The sequence below is a fragment of the Anabrus simplex genome, chromosome 3 (genome assembly GCF_040414725.1).
Source record: "Anabrus simplex isolate iqAnaSimp1 chromosome 3, ASM4041472v1, whole genome shotgun sequence".
NCBI classification, from domain to species: domain Eukaryota; kingdom Metazoa; phylum Arthropoda; class Insecta; order Orthoptera; family Tettigoniidae; genus Anabrus; species Anabrus simplex.
The window spans coordinates 159323486-159340759 of NC_090267.1; the positions used below are offsets into that span (position 1 = coordinate 159323486).

The 17274-nt window shown below is 39.0% G+C and overlaps 1 protein-coding gene across 3 annotated transcripts in view; it reads left to right on the plus strand.

Annotated features, from left to right (window-relative positions):
* RASSF8 (ras association domain-containing protein 8) overlaps positions 1 to 17274 on the plus strand; it is a 280866-nt gene that overhangs the window by 141375 nt on the left and 122217 nt on the right. For all 3 annotated transcript variants that reach the window (XM_067142793.2, XM_067142794.2, XM_067142795.2), the window contains exon 4: positions 1992 to 2120. In XM_067142793.2, coding sequence (XP_066998894.1) covers positions 1992 to 2120 — 129 coding nt within the window. The remainder of the gene's footprint in view (positions 1 to 1991; positions 2121 to 17274) is intronic.

Here is a 17274-nt window from a genome sequence, read left to right on the forward strand (position 1 = left end):
AGAGCAGTCCTGAATATTCATCTTTGATAATAAATCATCCACGAGATCGTTTCCAATCTCTTTCTTGCCCCATAACACTTCACACAGCTCACGGTGTGTTGTTATGGGTCATGGTGGAGCACGCGCCGCTGCAAATAGAGTTACTTTTGTATGAAGAGTGCAAGAAAGTGCATCTACCGAGACATTAGCCTTAATATTCATGAACTTCTTTATATTATGGTACCAAAATGCAGGCAGAAATGTTCGGATACATTTTTCTTTCTCTTTGTAAATGTTGTAAAGTTAAAATTTCATGCGCTATTCACATTACATAATACAAGTTTTTGGGGGTGATATAGTGATGAAAATAGTTATGTTTCAATGAATTTAGTATGAAGTTGCATACTTGTAGTTTTCTTTTCCATGTTTCAAATATTCACTATCGTCCACTGATACTATGTTAGCGATTGGCAAAGTTCACTGTTAAAACACAACTAGCAGTAAGCCAGACAGCCTCTTCCAGAAAGGGGGAGATAAGGAGTGTTATTTCTTGCCATATCTGTTTATATGTCGTCAGCAGAATTGAAATTCATTATCCCTGATTGTTTGACTACAGTTCGGGAAGGAAGAAATGGAAACAAGAAAATGTTGTTTTTTTGTAATTTTGTCTCCTTACATTACAGTTCTGGCCCACTATGGAGCAGTGTGCTAATCCGCAATGAAACATGGATCACTATGCTGGCCGGAACTTCTCCAGACTCACATTCGGTGGTCGTGTATATCCAGACAGAACTATAATTTGTCACTGAACACCACTCGTTGGCAATCTGCAAGCTGCCATGCTGCCTGTTGCTAGCAGAAGTTTGAACGTGCTCAGCGATTCTCAGGTCGTAATGGTGGACATTGTAAAGGATGCCATGATGACAGGTCCTGCAATGCTAGCCGTTTGATATGGTACTGGGTGGACACAGGCATATCCCCAGCTACCATGACATATCTCTGGTTGGTGTGCAGTGATGCCTGTGAAGTAGTTACAACCTGTCCCACTATGAAACTTTTCTCTCTGTTGGTGGTCCACTGGGTCAACCTGAGCCTTCTCGGCATGTGTGTGTGTGTGTGTGTGTGTGTGTGTGTGTGTGTGTGTGTGTGTGTGTGCGTGTGCGTGCGCGCTTTCACATTCCCACCATGTCCAACACCAATGCTAATGCTCAGTGTAGTCAATGGCTCACATGGCAAGCAGTACGCCGAAACATTCAACCTGCCTCTCTTAGTCCAACAACGTAACCCCTCTGAAACTCATGTAAGTTAGCTTATCACTTGTCGAATGTGCCGTCAGGGCATGATGTGTATTTGCTCTGCTTAGCTGTGTGGCTCACATCGCTACTAAGGTTATTGTTCGGTATATTGCATCTATGAATGTAGGCAGGAGGGTCATGTATGGCCCCTAGTGCCACTTCCACACAAGCAGTCAGCATTAAAAACAAATGGGTGCATGTCAGCCTATGACGATACTATGTGACAACCTTTGTTAATAATAATGTTATTGTTTTTACATCCCACTAACTACTTTTGACTGTTTTTTGGAGATGTCGAGGTGCCAGAATTTTGCCCTGCAGGAGCTCTTTCACGTGCCAGTAAATCCACCGTCACGAGGCTGACATATTTGAGCACCTTTAAATACCACCAGACTGAGCCAGGATTGAACCTGTCAAGTTGGGGTTAGAAGGCCAGCCCGGCAACAACCTTTCTTGTACTTGCACAATTTATATAAGGTGTACAATGATTTTGCGGATGAGTGTATGTCCATAAAGATTGTTGGAAAGTCTTTGGGATTATGTACTTACTAGATTGACTTGAAATAAATAAATCTTAATCTTTTGTGGTGAAATCTGTACAATATCTGTTGTTCTGTGCTGTGAAAGTCTTTCTCATAGCAATATATTTTTCATTTTGCTAAGTTTTCTCTTTGACAAAGTAACTTTTCTCCTTTATTTATTGCATTGTATTTCCAGGAATACCAATCCTCTCCAGGACAAACAGGTGAAGATACTGTGCTGTATAATGCCCAGTATCGTGACTTAGTACGGCTAGTCAACTTCCAGAGAGAGAAGCTGTCGTCACTACAAGCTGAATTGACCAAAGTAAAATATGTTACTTTTCAAATATTTAAGATATTATTGAATAACCTTGTGAATAATAATAGTAATGCCTGAAACCTTGAGTGCTTGAAACAAGCACCTAACCAACTGCACTGTGCAACCCAGCCTTACTATTATAGATTAAATGTCTGTATATTTGGTTGTTTTTCTTTAGCAATTTTCAGTACTTTTCCTATTTATGTCTTTAATATAATTACTCTGTATTTCCATAAACAATAAATCCTGAGATTAAATTATTTGGCACGTTCTTTACTGCTGGATGTCCTTCTAGTAGCCAACCTCAGTTGAGGAGCTAATGAAATGAATGATGATGAATGACAGTGGGTAAGGAGGTGGAAGGAATCAGCTGTGGCTTATGAATAGGAACTGTCCTGGCATTTGCCTGGAAGTTAAAATGGGAAACCACAGAAAACCATCCTCAGGTCAGCTGACAGAGGAGTTAGAACCCATTTGTCTTCCGAATGCTGAGCTTGGCTCCATAATCATAGTGCATTGAACATGCTTGGCCACTCCTACTTGGTAAAATTCCAGTTGCCCGAGTGTGGTATATGAGCTCCCTCCATCTTAGTCTGTCCATGAACCACTCGTCACTCGTGACCTCCTAATCGTATCTTCTCTTCTCAACATCTTTCTTTATTAGATCAGTCTATTTTTCTATAGGTCTGCCCACTGGTCTTCCTTTTACTTCCCTTTCATATTTACTTCTTGCAGTCCTGCTGGCACTCACACTTTTTACATGGCCAGACTACTTCATTCTTGCCTTCTGAATCTTTTGTGTTAGAGTTTTTTGTTGCCACTTCTCAGATTTTTTTGTTCTTGATCTTGTCTATCCTGGTCTTCTGGATCGTGGTGCATAGGAACCATTTCTGCAGCGTGGATTTTTGAGTTATTTTGCCTCGTCAGTGGTAATTTCAAGGCTATACGTGAGGATGGGGGTATAGTAGGATTTTTATAGTGTCATCTTAGCTTTCAGTGGTACTTGTTTACCCCAGAGCAGTCATCTTACTTGGTGGTAAAATTGTTTTGCCTTGCTAATTTGATTGTTCATCTCATATTTTGCAAGGTTGTCTTTTGATAAGATACTACCCAACTTTGGAACACAGTCCAGTTTGGTGTTATTTAATATGATTTTTGGTTCATCATCTCCTGTCTGTATCTTCATCACTGCTGTCTTAACCTTGCTGATATTTCACTCGCCTCTCAAACTCTCGACTTCATCTATGCAGCCTTCCACATCCTTTTTGGTTTCACCCAAGATAATGTCATCTGCAAAGATGGAACCATGCAAGTCCTGCTGCCCCTTCCTTTTTTGTGCCTCTATCATGGCATCCATCATGATGATAAATAGGTGGGGTTACCTACCTTGCTATACTCCTCTCTTTGTGTCAAATCATTTGGATAACCCACTTACATACAATTTTTGCCTTTTCCATACAGCACCCTCTTTTGCAATAAGGCTGTTGCAGTCCTTCAGCTCTTTCAGGCACTGGCTTTTCCATACAGCACCTTCATTTTTGCAATAAGGCTGTTGCGATCCTTCAGCTCTTGTAGGTATTCCCAGATGCACCCTTTGGTATGCTATCATAAACCTTTTTGATGTCTTAGAACTAATATAAATAGTGGTGTCCCTTTCTAGTGCTTCTCCATTGACATCCTGCCAGCAAATATAAGGCCTGTAGTTGTTGTTCTGGGCACAAAACCATATTGTTTCTCTTCTAGTAAAGGTTTTATAATTCCTCTTAATCTAATCTCTTTAAAAAACAAAAACTGAAGTTTTAGGTCAGGAAAGAGCAACATAATGCCATGGTAGTTAGTGCATTTCCGTTTACCCCCCACCTTGAAAATTGGTACGATTCTGCCCTTTTTCCAGTCTCCTGGGATAATGTTTTCCTGCCATACTGTAATGAGGAGTCTATTTAACCACTGGACTGCTGGAGTTACTGCTGATTGCAACATATCCACATTCAGATCATCCACTCCAACTGCTGTACCTTTCCTCATACTTTTCTATCTCCAGCCATGTAATTGGTGGTTTTATGCTTCTGCTTGGCTCATTAGTACTATATAGGCTCCTCACTGTCTGATGTAGCACATGTCGCTCTATTCAAGAATTTATTGAAAAACGTCCTAAATTCACTCCTGGTTTCCTCCTCTTCTTATACTAAGTTTCTATTGCCTGTTGTATTGCCTTTATATCCTCTTGCTCACTTTTTCTGTAATAATAATGAAAATAATAATATATGCATACATATAGTTTGCGAATCTTTTCTTGAGCCCTGAACTCCATAGTGCTGAATGGGAACTAGGGCTCAAGAAAAAGTTTGCGTACTATACATATATACACTTCCAGAAAAAAAGAAAAACCATGCAACATCCTCAAGGACTGTATTCAGTGGCACCACGGTATAATATGTGCATACTGAGGGGTCACGGACGTCGGCGATCAGATGGCACTCAGGAGGCCTGTTAGTGCGCAGTCTGTTTTAACGCTACAGGCAGTTACTGTGCTGAAGGTACAGGTGAACAGAGTTTGCAGCATTCATTCTAGGGTACAACCATGCCCCTCTGACAAGTATGTGCTCTTGTTCCACAAGTGCAGCCATTTGAACGGGGTCGCAGTGTGGGCCTGCAGGAAGCTGGATGGACACATCAACGGATTGCTGCACATGTTGGGCACAGTGTATCGGTAGTGTGTCACTGTTTTCACCAGTGGTCTGTGAAACATTCCCACACCCGTAGACCAGACTCCGGACAACCGCGTAATACAGACGCATATTAAGGTCAGCGCATTGTGCTAGCAGCAGTGGCCGACCGAACATCATCCAGAACATAATCCAGTCACATGTTGCACCTGCTGTGTCACCAAGGAGCATTGAGAACCAACTGCTTGCAGCAGGATTACGATCATGTGTGCCTCTGACCAGGCTATCACTGACACTACAACACCACCAAGCACGGCTGCTCCGGTGTTGTGAAACAGTTGACTGGAGAAGAAAATGTCGCTCTATTGTCTTCAGTGACGAGAGTAGGTTCTGTCTATATGCAAATGATGGATGTACACATGTACAGTGCAGACCTGGTGAGCGGCGTATTCCAGAGTGTATTCGCCCATAACACCCAGGTCCCAACCCAGGCTTCATGGTGTGAGGAGGCCATCAGTTGCAACTCGTGTTCACCGTTGGTGTTTCTGCAGGGTAACATAACCAGTGCCTGCTACGTTGCACAGGTTGTTGTCCCTACGCTACCGCCATTTCTTCAACAAGAAGGTGATGTGATTTTTCAGCAGAACAATTTACATCCCCATACAGCTGCTGCGACGCAACATGCTCTACGTGGTGTACAACTGCCGTGCCTAACAAGATCACCAGATCTCTCGCCAGTTGGAGATGTATGGGACATGATGAAGCTGAAACTTAATGCATTCTCCAGAACCTGCAAGAGCCATTGCTGAATTGCACCAAAAGGTGCAAGATGCTTGGGACAGTCTATCGCAGGATTCCATTTGGCACTTTTATAATAGTTTGCATGCACGAATACACACCTGCATTGCCGCCAGAGGGGGTTGCACTGTGTATTGATGCGACTGTTTGGGCACCCTTTACTGTGACGTGTGTTTAATTTGGTCTGAGTTTGTAATCATTAGGGAGCGGATTTTTATGTAATTACATATTTGTTTTGCGTAAGTTTTAATGCAAGTTACAAAGTTCCTATTGTGCATCCCCAAGTGTATAAGCTTAATCTTATTTCACATAAAAACACACATTTTCACATTCTAAAAATGTAAATGCATATTTTAAGAAAATATATAATAAGCACATAAATCGGCAATTTTGTTAATCAATAAAATTTAAAATGCTTCTGTGTTATAAAATAATGCTCATATTTTCATTTTACAATTACAGTATTGTTTTAAACAGTGTATTTAACATCAGGTATCTGAATGATTCGGCTATTTATAGACTTTCCTCCAGAAGTTCAAAAACTTGCTGGTCACTGGCTGCGTCGTTACATTTAGACAGCGATTTGATTTGCTGCACAAGATGTTTCCTTGCTTTTATTAGTCAGCTGGCTCGGGTTTTGTTTATAGATTATCAGCGAAAGGCAATCACGGAGGGATAAGGTGACGTAATACCGTTACGAAATGGGAGACTGGGAAGAATATTGCCCCACCATTAGGTAGTGGGATTTCATCACTCCTAAGAGTAAGGTTAGCTGTTCGGGTCCGTATATCATTCCCGTGGTCGTGTGATTTTGTATGGATTTCTAAGAAATATTTCCTTCAGTGTCTGCTCCTATTCTTTTTATTGAAACAGTGATTCATCGTAAATGCGTGTGTCATAACCTGCAAAATAATGCCAAAAGAGAAGTCGAGTACAAGGTCACATCTTCAACAAGATGTAGTGGAATCTAAAAGCATTTTCACTACCAATGGAAAAGTATTATTTTGCCAACCGTGTAGTAAAACAGTAAGTGCAGATCAACGTTCTCAAATAACCCAGCATTTGTCTGGAAATAAGCATACTGTGGCTGCTTCGCGTGTTTATTCGCGACAATTACTATTAGCTCTACCAGCTACTTCAAATGCAGGCCCATCTAAATATTCCCAGTATTATTTAGATGTGTGCAGAGCTTATTTTTGCGCCAACATTCCTCTTGTCAAAATAAATAATCCGGGACTGAGAAATTTCCTAACAAAGTACCTTAATTTTGAGCCTCCAGACAAATCCACATTAAGGAAAAACTATCTCCCAAAATGTTACGAAGAAACTTTACAGAGAATTCGGGCAGTATGTGATAGCGAAAAACTGTGGGTGAGCATTGATGAAACCACTGATTCAAGTGGCAGAAGAGGTAGGAAGTGTTGTACGTAGTTGGTGTGCTGAAGAATGACAAAACTGCTTGTGAACATTCTTATTTGCTAGTGTGTAAAGAAATGCTTGCTGCAAACCATGTCACTGTAGCTAGGTTATTCAATGAAGCCATGCACTTACTTGGCCAAAAGGTATAAAACACGACCATGTATTGCTTTTCCTTACTGATAGTACAGCTTACATGAAAAAGGCAGCCAAGGGCCTTGCTGTGAGCTTTCCGAAAACAATACACGTAACTTGCATTGTTCATGCTCTACACAGGTTATGTGAAACTGTGTGGGCTCAGTATCCTCAAGTGGATAAATTAGTGTCTAATGGCAAAAAAGTCTTTGTAAAAGCACCCTCAAGAATTTATCTGTTTAAAGAGAAAAACCCGGATCTTGCGCTTCCTCCTCTGCCTATTGTTACACGGTGGGGTACCTGGCTTAGCGTTGTGGTATACTACGCAGACAGTTTTGCATCCGTTGTGAATGCACTAGATAAAAACGACGCATCATCAATTTAAATCATTCAAGAGATACTGAAAGACAGCTCTTTGAAGAATGATTTGGCGTTTACATCTGCCAATCCACTAACCTGTTGTCTGAAACAGGAAAGGAAGTGCGTGCTGTTGAAAATAAATTAGATTCACTCCCGGCTTTTCAGGTACAGGGACTGTTAAAGGTCAAATATCAAAATTTGTTCAGGAAAAGCAGAGGATTTCAAACAACGTGCCAAATTTCTAATGTATTAGAGGGTGCTCATGTTGGCAAAATTGATGGCGTTAGTGTTGGTGACATTCCTCTCTTTAACTATGCACATCTGACTTCCTGTGATGTAGAGCGATCATTTTCGCAGTATAAGGCGTTCTTTAGAAATAATCGGCATGCATTTGTGATGGACAATTTGGAGATGACCTTTGTTGTTCACTGCAATTCTGAGACAACTTCTAGCAACTAATATTCCAGCGTGTGGTGGGTGAGTACGAACTTGTACCATTTCTTCAAAGATGTTAGGTTGCTTTTGCCATATTTAAACAAAACATTACCTTAAGAAATAAAATAACCATTCATAATATCTACTCTGGCATATCAAAAATTAATATACCATACTGCATGTTTCCATACACAGACACCAATTTGCCTTAAGGAGCATGTTCGGTAGCACCATATTCTAATACAAAATGTTATACTTATTTACTTCTTTAGCATGAGTAGTTATGTGATATTTAAAGGAAAATAATTTTAATTTGTTATCACATATTTAAAAGTTTTTCAGCACATTAAATATAAATATTTTTCACATTTTTAGCACATAAAAATGCGCTCCCTAGTAATCATTTACTCCTGCAATGATGAAATACCTGCACATTGCTTGTGAATAAAATTAACTTGTCCTTGAGGATATTGCAGATTTTTTTTCTGGCAGTGTACATACATACATACATACATACATACATACACACACACGTGCACAGAAATGGTGTGCCGATATAAACAAAGCATGGTGTCCCCTCACCTCCTTGCTGAACACATTGCTGCAGGTAGACCGTCCACTACAAGACTTTCTTGTAATTGAAATGGGCACAGTGGTGGATGTACAGCAATACACACACTGTGCCTACAGCACTACCTGTTCACTCTCTTCCCCTCCTTTCCAGTCATGGAGTCGGGCATTGTAGATTGTTTATGTCAAGACACTATTTCTATGCAGGTGTGTACAATGTACATACATCTTATTTATAGACTGCTATGCCTTTTAGCTTTCAGTCTGCAAGCCTCTGTGAATTTACTAACCGCTGCCTCAATCCTCTGTTTGTAACTAGTTCTTACTAGGTCTTACGGCGACGATGGGACAGGAAAGGGCTAGGAGTGGGAAGGAAGCAGCCGTGGCCTTAATTAAGGTATAGCCCCAGCATTTGCCTGGTGTGAAAATGGGAAACCACGGAAAACCATTTTCAGAGCTGCCGACAGTGGGGTTCGAACCTACTATCTCCCGAATACTGGATACTGGCCGCACTTAAGCGACTGCAGCTATCGAGCTCGGTGTAACTAGTTCTGTGGCCTTGCTTAGTTCTATAACTCTTACCTTTATCCCGGGAACGCTGGAGTTTTCAAGTTTCAGTTTTTTAATTTTTATTTATTATTCCCAGTATTCACATACTAGAGAACATTTAAAAGTCATTTTTCTAAAACTTGGATGATTGGTTTCTAAATGAGGGCCTGGTACCATACGGTACCACATGGCGTTTGACATACCTTTTGGGTGAAACATAAAAATTGTTATATCATTAGAATACCATGACATTTAATACTTAATATTTTTACAGAATATCACTTACAAATTACTTAATAATAAACAAAGGAACAAACGGTGTTTATAGGTTCATTTGTGACATACCTTTGGGAATTCCGAAAAATAACATTAGCTCAGATGGAGTGATACTACTATAGACTTCAGTTTTTAGTTACATATTGCCTTTTTTCATTATTTTGGAGTGGCAAAAATTAGTTTACACAGGCGCCCACTCCACACTTGATGCATTCTGCGCGGCCGCAGTACTCGCATCCTGCGGCCATGCAGCGCCGGCGTTAGTTTGTCGGAGCGATATAGTGATGTAGGGCATTGGATCTCAAAGTGAAGAAGTATGAACAACCGTATTTATTTCTCTTCAAAATAATACCCAGATATGTATGTAGTGTTGTATGTATGTATTGTGCTCCTTCCTAATTCTGATGGTGGCATTTGCACATAGCCACTTAGAAGTAAAATGATGACGAATATTTTCATTTCTTTGGCGTTTCTTTAGGATCTTCTACATTTTTAAAAAGTGCATACTTGATGGCTTCAAAGCATAAGAAATTCACAATTTCATCATCAAAATAAAACACAAAAATATTTCGGTCAACATCATGTTTGTACAATTTATGAACTTCATCGTGTGGATCCCTATTGATACAGTTAAAACTAAGAAACAATGTTAGGTTTTGGTCCACCCAATCATTACACATCACTTTACAAGTGAACTATTTAATTAAAAACATATTAAAATATTTAAGGACATGTTTCATTTCTATTTGAGACCTTGTCAGCCATAAAATCACGTGGTAGATTACAAAACTCAAATCAGAAACTGAAAAGAATGGAAGAACCCAATGTCTTTTTAAGGATTATTTGGGAAATGCAAAAGATATAATATACATATATATATATATATATATTATTTACACAAATTGACCTCACTTCTTGCAAAAACTTTTGTTTTCAGTGTTAAAAAAAATTAACTTGAATCTGACAAGCCTGCAATAACATCTTGTACGGAATCGATGTCCATTGTTGCTGTCGGTTGAAACTTAAGTTCCTTTTTAAACTATTGAGAAAACATAGGAGAACAAATAGGCTATACATATTTTAAAGAGGTAGATTAAAACTTCTTGCAAACAATCTTTCAGCCAAGTTAAATGTGAACGACCTTATTTGAAAAACGTTGCAAGCATTGTTGGAATCTGGTATCTTCAGTGTGTTGACCGGGGAGATCGAAATTCTATCCTCGGAAACGGATTGGTACTAAATCCATATCAGAACAATTAAAAGCATTGACTTGTAGAATATTCTTTCAAATTTAGAAATCTGAAGTCTTATGAGAATGCCTGTCATATGGCAAAGACCAGCACTGCATGACCACCATATTCGTGGGTTATCCTAAGAATAATCCTTTTTGAAAATGACATGGTCTGGAAATAAAGAGATATAAAAATTAATGGGTTTATAAAACCCTTAGATAACTAAGAAAAGAGATTCCATCATGAATGAATGACGTAAAAGCTTACCGTAAATGACACTCCCTATAGCTGGTTTAGAATGAGCCTCGCTCTGACTTGCTTCTCGCCACATTACTGCATGTGTAGTAGTTGTGTTTTCTTTCGCCCGGTGGAACATAGCTAGTGGTAGGAAGAGAAGGGGGAGGGAGAACAGTGCTATTAGTGGGGGAAGGGGAAATAGCTCGGCCTGTAATAGGAGTGGGAGGGCGGGAAGTTTGAGTTAGAGGAGGTAACTTCCAATTATTAATTCTTCATGAGGATAGAAGCAATGGTATTTGTTCATATAACAAATTTTTGTTCTCTTGTACGTCATTTAAATTTTTGTTTGTGTTAGTACTCTGGTCCAAACTTATATAAATATTTTTGTGATGAAGCATTGATCGCACTTAAGTTTATAGATTCCTGAATCTAAGAAATCCTCTTTATTGTGATTAACACTATTATGGTTATAAAACATATTACCATTATTGTTTTTAGTCAAAAATGAGACTTGACAGTCGTGTTTCTTAAATAAATATGTGATTTGAAAAATCCCTGTGTTAGTAAAGGTGAAATTTGCGTACAGTATTTTGAACTCTTGGGATTCTCTGGTGTTAATCTTTCTTTCTTTTTACTTTTACTTTAAATTTTATTGATGGTATTCACACCGAACCGATTCATAATAGCTATCTTCTGTATGTATCAAAATTCTTTTTCTCTTTCTGTATGAGATGAAGGTAAATTGAAAGCTCGATAAACCATACTGAAATAGGTAGCCCTCTTTTGACTCCTAGGATGTAAAGAATTATTTTTAATGGTCACAGGAGTAAACGTATCCTTTCTGTATACTTTATAAGAGAACTTGCCAGGTTCCCTCTTAATGGTTACATCTAAGAAATTCAGAGTATTGTCCTTTGCGTTTTCAAGTGTGAATTTTATTCTTTCATCTAATGAATTTAAAAACTGTAAGATATTGTTACTATTGTTATAACGCTTATCTATTATTACAAAGGTATCATCCACGAATCGTGTCCAAAATTCCAAACCAGGAATATGTCCTATTATTTTGCAGTGCTCTAGATGGTTTAAATAAATATTGGCTAATATACCTGATTAAAGAATTTTGTTATCTGGGTAGTGTTATTACCAATGATAATCAGTGCCTGACGGAAGTCAAAAGAAGAATTGCTATGGCAAAGCAAGTGTTTCAAAACAGGAAAAATCTATTGTTAAATAAGCACATAGGAATTGAAACCAGGAAGAAATTTGTTAAAAACTTTGTTTGGAATGTGCTAACTTACGGTTGTGAGACCTGGACTTTGGGAAAACAAGCACAATCAACATAGAAGCTGCTGAAATCTGGTTCTAGAGAAGACTGACAGGGACGAGTTGGACAGAAAAAAAAAAAGACTAATATCCAAGTCTTGAATGAAGTTAATGAGAAACGGACCTTAATTTATTCAATAGAGCAAAGGAAAGGTAAATTTCTTGGACATGTCCTATGACATAACACCTTTCTTCAGAATGTGTTCGAAGGAAAGGTCCTGGGGAAGAAGTCGAGAGGAAGACCCTGTCTCTCGTACCTTAGGAACATAATCACTCAGCTGGGTTTTGCTTCCTATGTCACGATGAAAAGGACTACTGAAGACCGTGGGATCTGGCTCTAGCGACAAGGCTTAGCCTTTTGATAATGGATGGATGGAATATACCCGAGACAGGAGCTTCCATTGGTAAACCCTCTTGACTATAAATAGTGTTATTGAACATAGTTATTTTTTGTGATGAACTCTAGAATTTTCATGAATTGATCACTCTCTAATTTCCCTAGATGACCTTGACTGGTTAAATTCAAAATCTGATGACGAAGGAGAAAATGATTTACTCGAAGCGGATTTTGGTCACAGTGATGGATATGACAGCGATAAAGACCCAGAATACATACCTGATCGTTCTGATTCAGAGCGAGAGGAAGAGAGTATATTAGTACGTCTTCGTGAATTGGAAAATAAGCCGAAACGAAGAGGGAGGCCAAGAAAGCTTCCGGAGAGTATGATGGGAACTGTGGAAACGGACAGTGATGAAGAAGAGGGGGAGGAATCATTGGTCAGCAGTGAGAATGAAGTTAAAACGAGGAGAGGGATAAAGTGAGATGAAAATGAAAGTGATCAAGAAAACAGTCAAAATGTATTTTCTACTGACAGTCAAATTATTTGCACAAATAGGGAAAATAACACAAGACCTACACATGAAAGTAGTGGTGAGCTATCAGCCGAAAGAAACATTGATACTGGAGTGGAAGAAGAGTGCCCAACTGGAGATAATACAGGAAGACCTTACATAATTAAATTATAAGATAAAGAAGAAATCACCAGAAAGAATGGTTTTAAGTGGAAAACCAGTGAGTGCGTACATTTAGATGGAAAAATTATGCAAAAAAATGTTGTTCACGTCAGGCCAGGTCAGGTCCCACACCAAATGCAAGTGGTGTCACGGAACCAGTGGACGCATTCAAGAAATTTTTCATGCTTGATTTACTTGAAGTTTTGATTCATACCAATGAAGAAATTGCGCGCCAGCGGGTTAATAATAAGAAATCGGCTGATGCCAGTCTTCAAGATGTCACTATGAACGAACTTGAAGCTCTACTCGGATTATTGGTACTAACTGCAGCCGTAAAGGATAACCATTTAAACTCAAAAATCATGTTTGACACAACATTTTCCGGTGAAAGATAGAACGCAACATTGTCTGAGAGAAGATTCTGTTTCTTGATTAATTGTTTAAGATTTGATGATATCATATCGTCATTTAAAAAGGATTTCTCTCTGTAAAGAAAATTAATCTCTTTTCTTAACCATAAGTGGTTGACTTTGTTTTGAATTGAAAGGTGAAACTGTGATGTATATTTTTTCTTTGGGATGGTTTTAAGAATTTGGGATTACTTTGCTTGCTAGACATTCTTTTAAAAATGCTATGTCTATTGAAATTTTCGCTAATTTTATTTTGAGATTCATGGTATATTTTTTCTTTGGGATGGTTTTAAGAATTTGGGATTACTTTGCCTGCTAGACATTCTTTTAAAAATGCTATGTCTATTGAAATTTTCGCTAATCTTATTTTGAGATTCATGAAGAATTACAATACATACAGAAGATAGCTATTATGAATGGGTTCAGTGTGAATACCATCAATAAAATTACAAGTAAAAAGAAAGAACAACATGAGGAACGGAGAGGTATGGTAAGCGCCTGCGGTACCATGCGGTACCAACAGAATATTTAGTATCATAACAGCTAACACAGAAATGCTGACCAATTGCTTGTTATTTCAAATCATGGACTGATATTTCAAGACAATAAACCACGCAATACAAAATTGTGTGTTGTCAAAATTTATAAATGAAATAAAGCAACTTACTGTAGACGGGCAGTCTCAGATTCCAAGCAGTTGTTGCCACAAAAAAACCACTCAAATAAAACCCTCTGTTGATTTCAGGCATTGTAGGGAGTATCACCTTGACATTCTAAAGCGGAGTTGCCAGATTTACGTCGCGAGTAATGATCAGTATGAGAAAATCTGAAGTAAGGCCCACTGGTACTATACTGTACCGCACGGCATTAGCAGGTTAAATACTAAGAAACTAAATCTAACCATTATCGTTTTGGTCTCCTACTTCTCTTACCTTCCGTCCATTATTCTCCTAGGTGACCTATAACCCTCCATTTGCCTCACATAACCCTAGCACCGAAGCCAGTTTGTACATCCAGCTTCATCCATTACGTTCATTCCTAACATCCTTTATATCCTCATTCTGAGTACCCTCCTGCCGTTGTTTCCACCTGTTTGTACCATCAATCATTCTCACTACTTTCATGCCTGTTACTTTTAACTTATGAATAAGATATCCTAAGTCCACCCAGCTTTCACTCCTATAAAACAAAAATTGGTCCTGAAAACAGACCAATGCAAAGATGATACTTTCGTCCGGGAGCTGACTTCCTTTTTACAGAATACTGTTGATCGCAACTGCGAGCTCACTGCAGTATTAGCCTTACTGCACCTTGATTCAGTTTACTTATTATACTAACATCCTGGGAGAACACACATCATAAATACTTGAAATTATCTACCTGTTCCAGCTTTGTATACCCAATCTGACGTTCACTCCTCTTGGATTTCTTACCTACTGACGTCAATTTTGTCTTCAAAAGGCTAATTTTCATACCATACTCATTGCACCTATTTTGAAGTTATACATTTTAAAAGTTACTACACTTTCACCTAACTGAATCCCACCCTGCCACTTAATACCTGTCAGCAGATGATCCATGTAAACTGCAGGCTGTCGGCACACTTCGCCATGAAGATCAAGTCATCAGCATAGCCCAAACTGCTTACTACATTTTCACCCAACTGAATTCCACCCTGCCACTTAATACCTGTCAGCAGATGATCCATCTAAATTGTGAACAAAGGTGAAAGATTACAGCCCTGTCTAACCCCTGTAAGTACCTTGAACCAAGAACTCCTTCTACCATCAATTCTCACTGCAGCGTTTGATTGATTTTAATAATCTACCCTTAATCTCATACTCCCCCAGTACGATGAACATCTTTTCCCTGGGTAATCAGTCATATGCCTTCTACAGATCTACGAAACAAATATAAATGTCTATTCCACTCATAGCATTTTTCAGTTACCTGGTTCATACTGAAAATCTGATCCTGACAGCCCCTCTGTGGTCTGAAACCACACTTGTTTTCATCCAGCTTACTGTCAACCACTGATTGCAACCTTTTTTTTTTTTTTTCCAAAATCCCAGTGAACACCTTGCCTGGTATTCTGATCAGCAAGATACTTCGATAGTTGTTGCAATCTTTCCTGTTCACTTTCTTCTAGATAGGTGCAATCAGTGCTTTTGTCCAATCAGAAGGTACCTTACTGATACTCCATGTTAATCTTATTACTGTATCAAGCCATTCATCCCTGCCTTTCCATTGTATTTCACCATTTCGTGTCTAATTTCATCTACTCCTGGTGCTTTATGTCAGTGGAATTTATTTTACGACCTTTACATTTCCTCAAGTGTAATTTCACCAACATCATTGTCGTCCTCCTCCCCATGAGCTTGGTTGTTTGCAATGTCACCAGGAAGATTTCCTTTTACATTGGGAAGATTTTCAAAATATTCCTTCAACCTGTCCAGTGGTTCTCTGGGATCTATTATGAGTTCATCTGATTTACCCAAAACATTATCCATTTCATTTTTTCTCCCTTTCTGATATGCTTTATTACTGTCCAGAAAGGTTTCCCTGCTGTTTGACCTAGCCTTTCTAGGTTAGTACCAAAATCTTCTCACAACCTCTTCTTGGATTCAGTATCTACTTATTTCACTCTTGTTTCTTTCATCTATGTACATATAATAATAATAATAATAATAATAATAATAATAATAATAATAATAATAATAATAATAATAATAATAATATTTTTTTTTTTTTTTTTTTTTTTTGCGAGGGAGTGTGGAAAATCTTTCATAAGACGCTTGTGAGGGTCCGCACTCAACAAGTGTGTGGAGATTCTTACCCACTAAAAACCACACTCCCTTTTCCCACGACGTTTATCTCCGCCCCGGAACCGCTCTCGCATTACTTCAGGGCGGATGTCGTGCTTAATGCATCTTGTGCTTCATCGTCCTTCTTCTGCTTTACTATCTGTCGTATTCGTCCAGGTCCTTCTTCTTCTGACGCAGAATATTTTCTACGTAGACTGCCACCTGGTCCCAAGATTCTCGACTTCGTAGCATTACTGACACGATCCCTTCTGGCGTCAATTCTCCGTGCATAACTTCTAAGCATCTTCTTTGTGGCAGCCAATGAACACACACAAAGAAAGTATGTGATACGTCATCGATATCGCCGCAGTATATGCACACCGGACTAGTTGCTAGCCCTAGCCTATGAAGAAATTTTCGGAAGTATCCATGACCTGTCAGGAACTGTGTGAGATAGTAGTTCACTTCACCATGATTTCGGGCAACCCATACGCCCAGAGAAGGTATCAGTCTTTTCGTCCATTTCCCTCTAGAATCATCTTCCCATCTTGTTTGCCATCGTTGCATTCTGCGACTATGAGCCAAAGCTTTTGCCCTTTTCCTTCCTAGCTCTTCTTGTGTGAGCCAAATTTCTTGTCTTTCGAAGGCCAACAAGTCAATGGGAGCTACTGCTGCTACTACTAGAATCGCGGGTTCTGATACTGTGCGATATGCGCAAGCAATTCGTAAAGCTGCTCTCCGTTGTACAGCCGCAATTCTTCTCCGATATTTCACAATTTTTAACGATTCAGCCCAAATTTCCGAACCGTATAGCAGTATCGATTGAACAATTGACATGAGAAGCCGCCTTTTACTAGATATCGGTCCCTTGATATTTCCCATGAGTCTGCTCAGTGCAGTCATGGTTTTCGCTGCCTTATCTGTTACCCGTT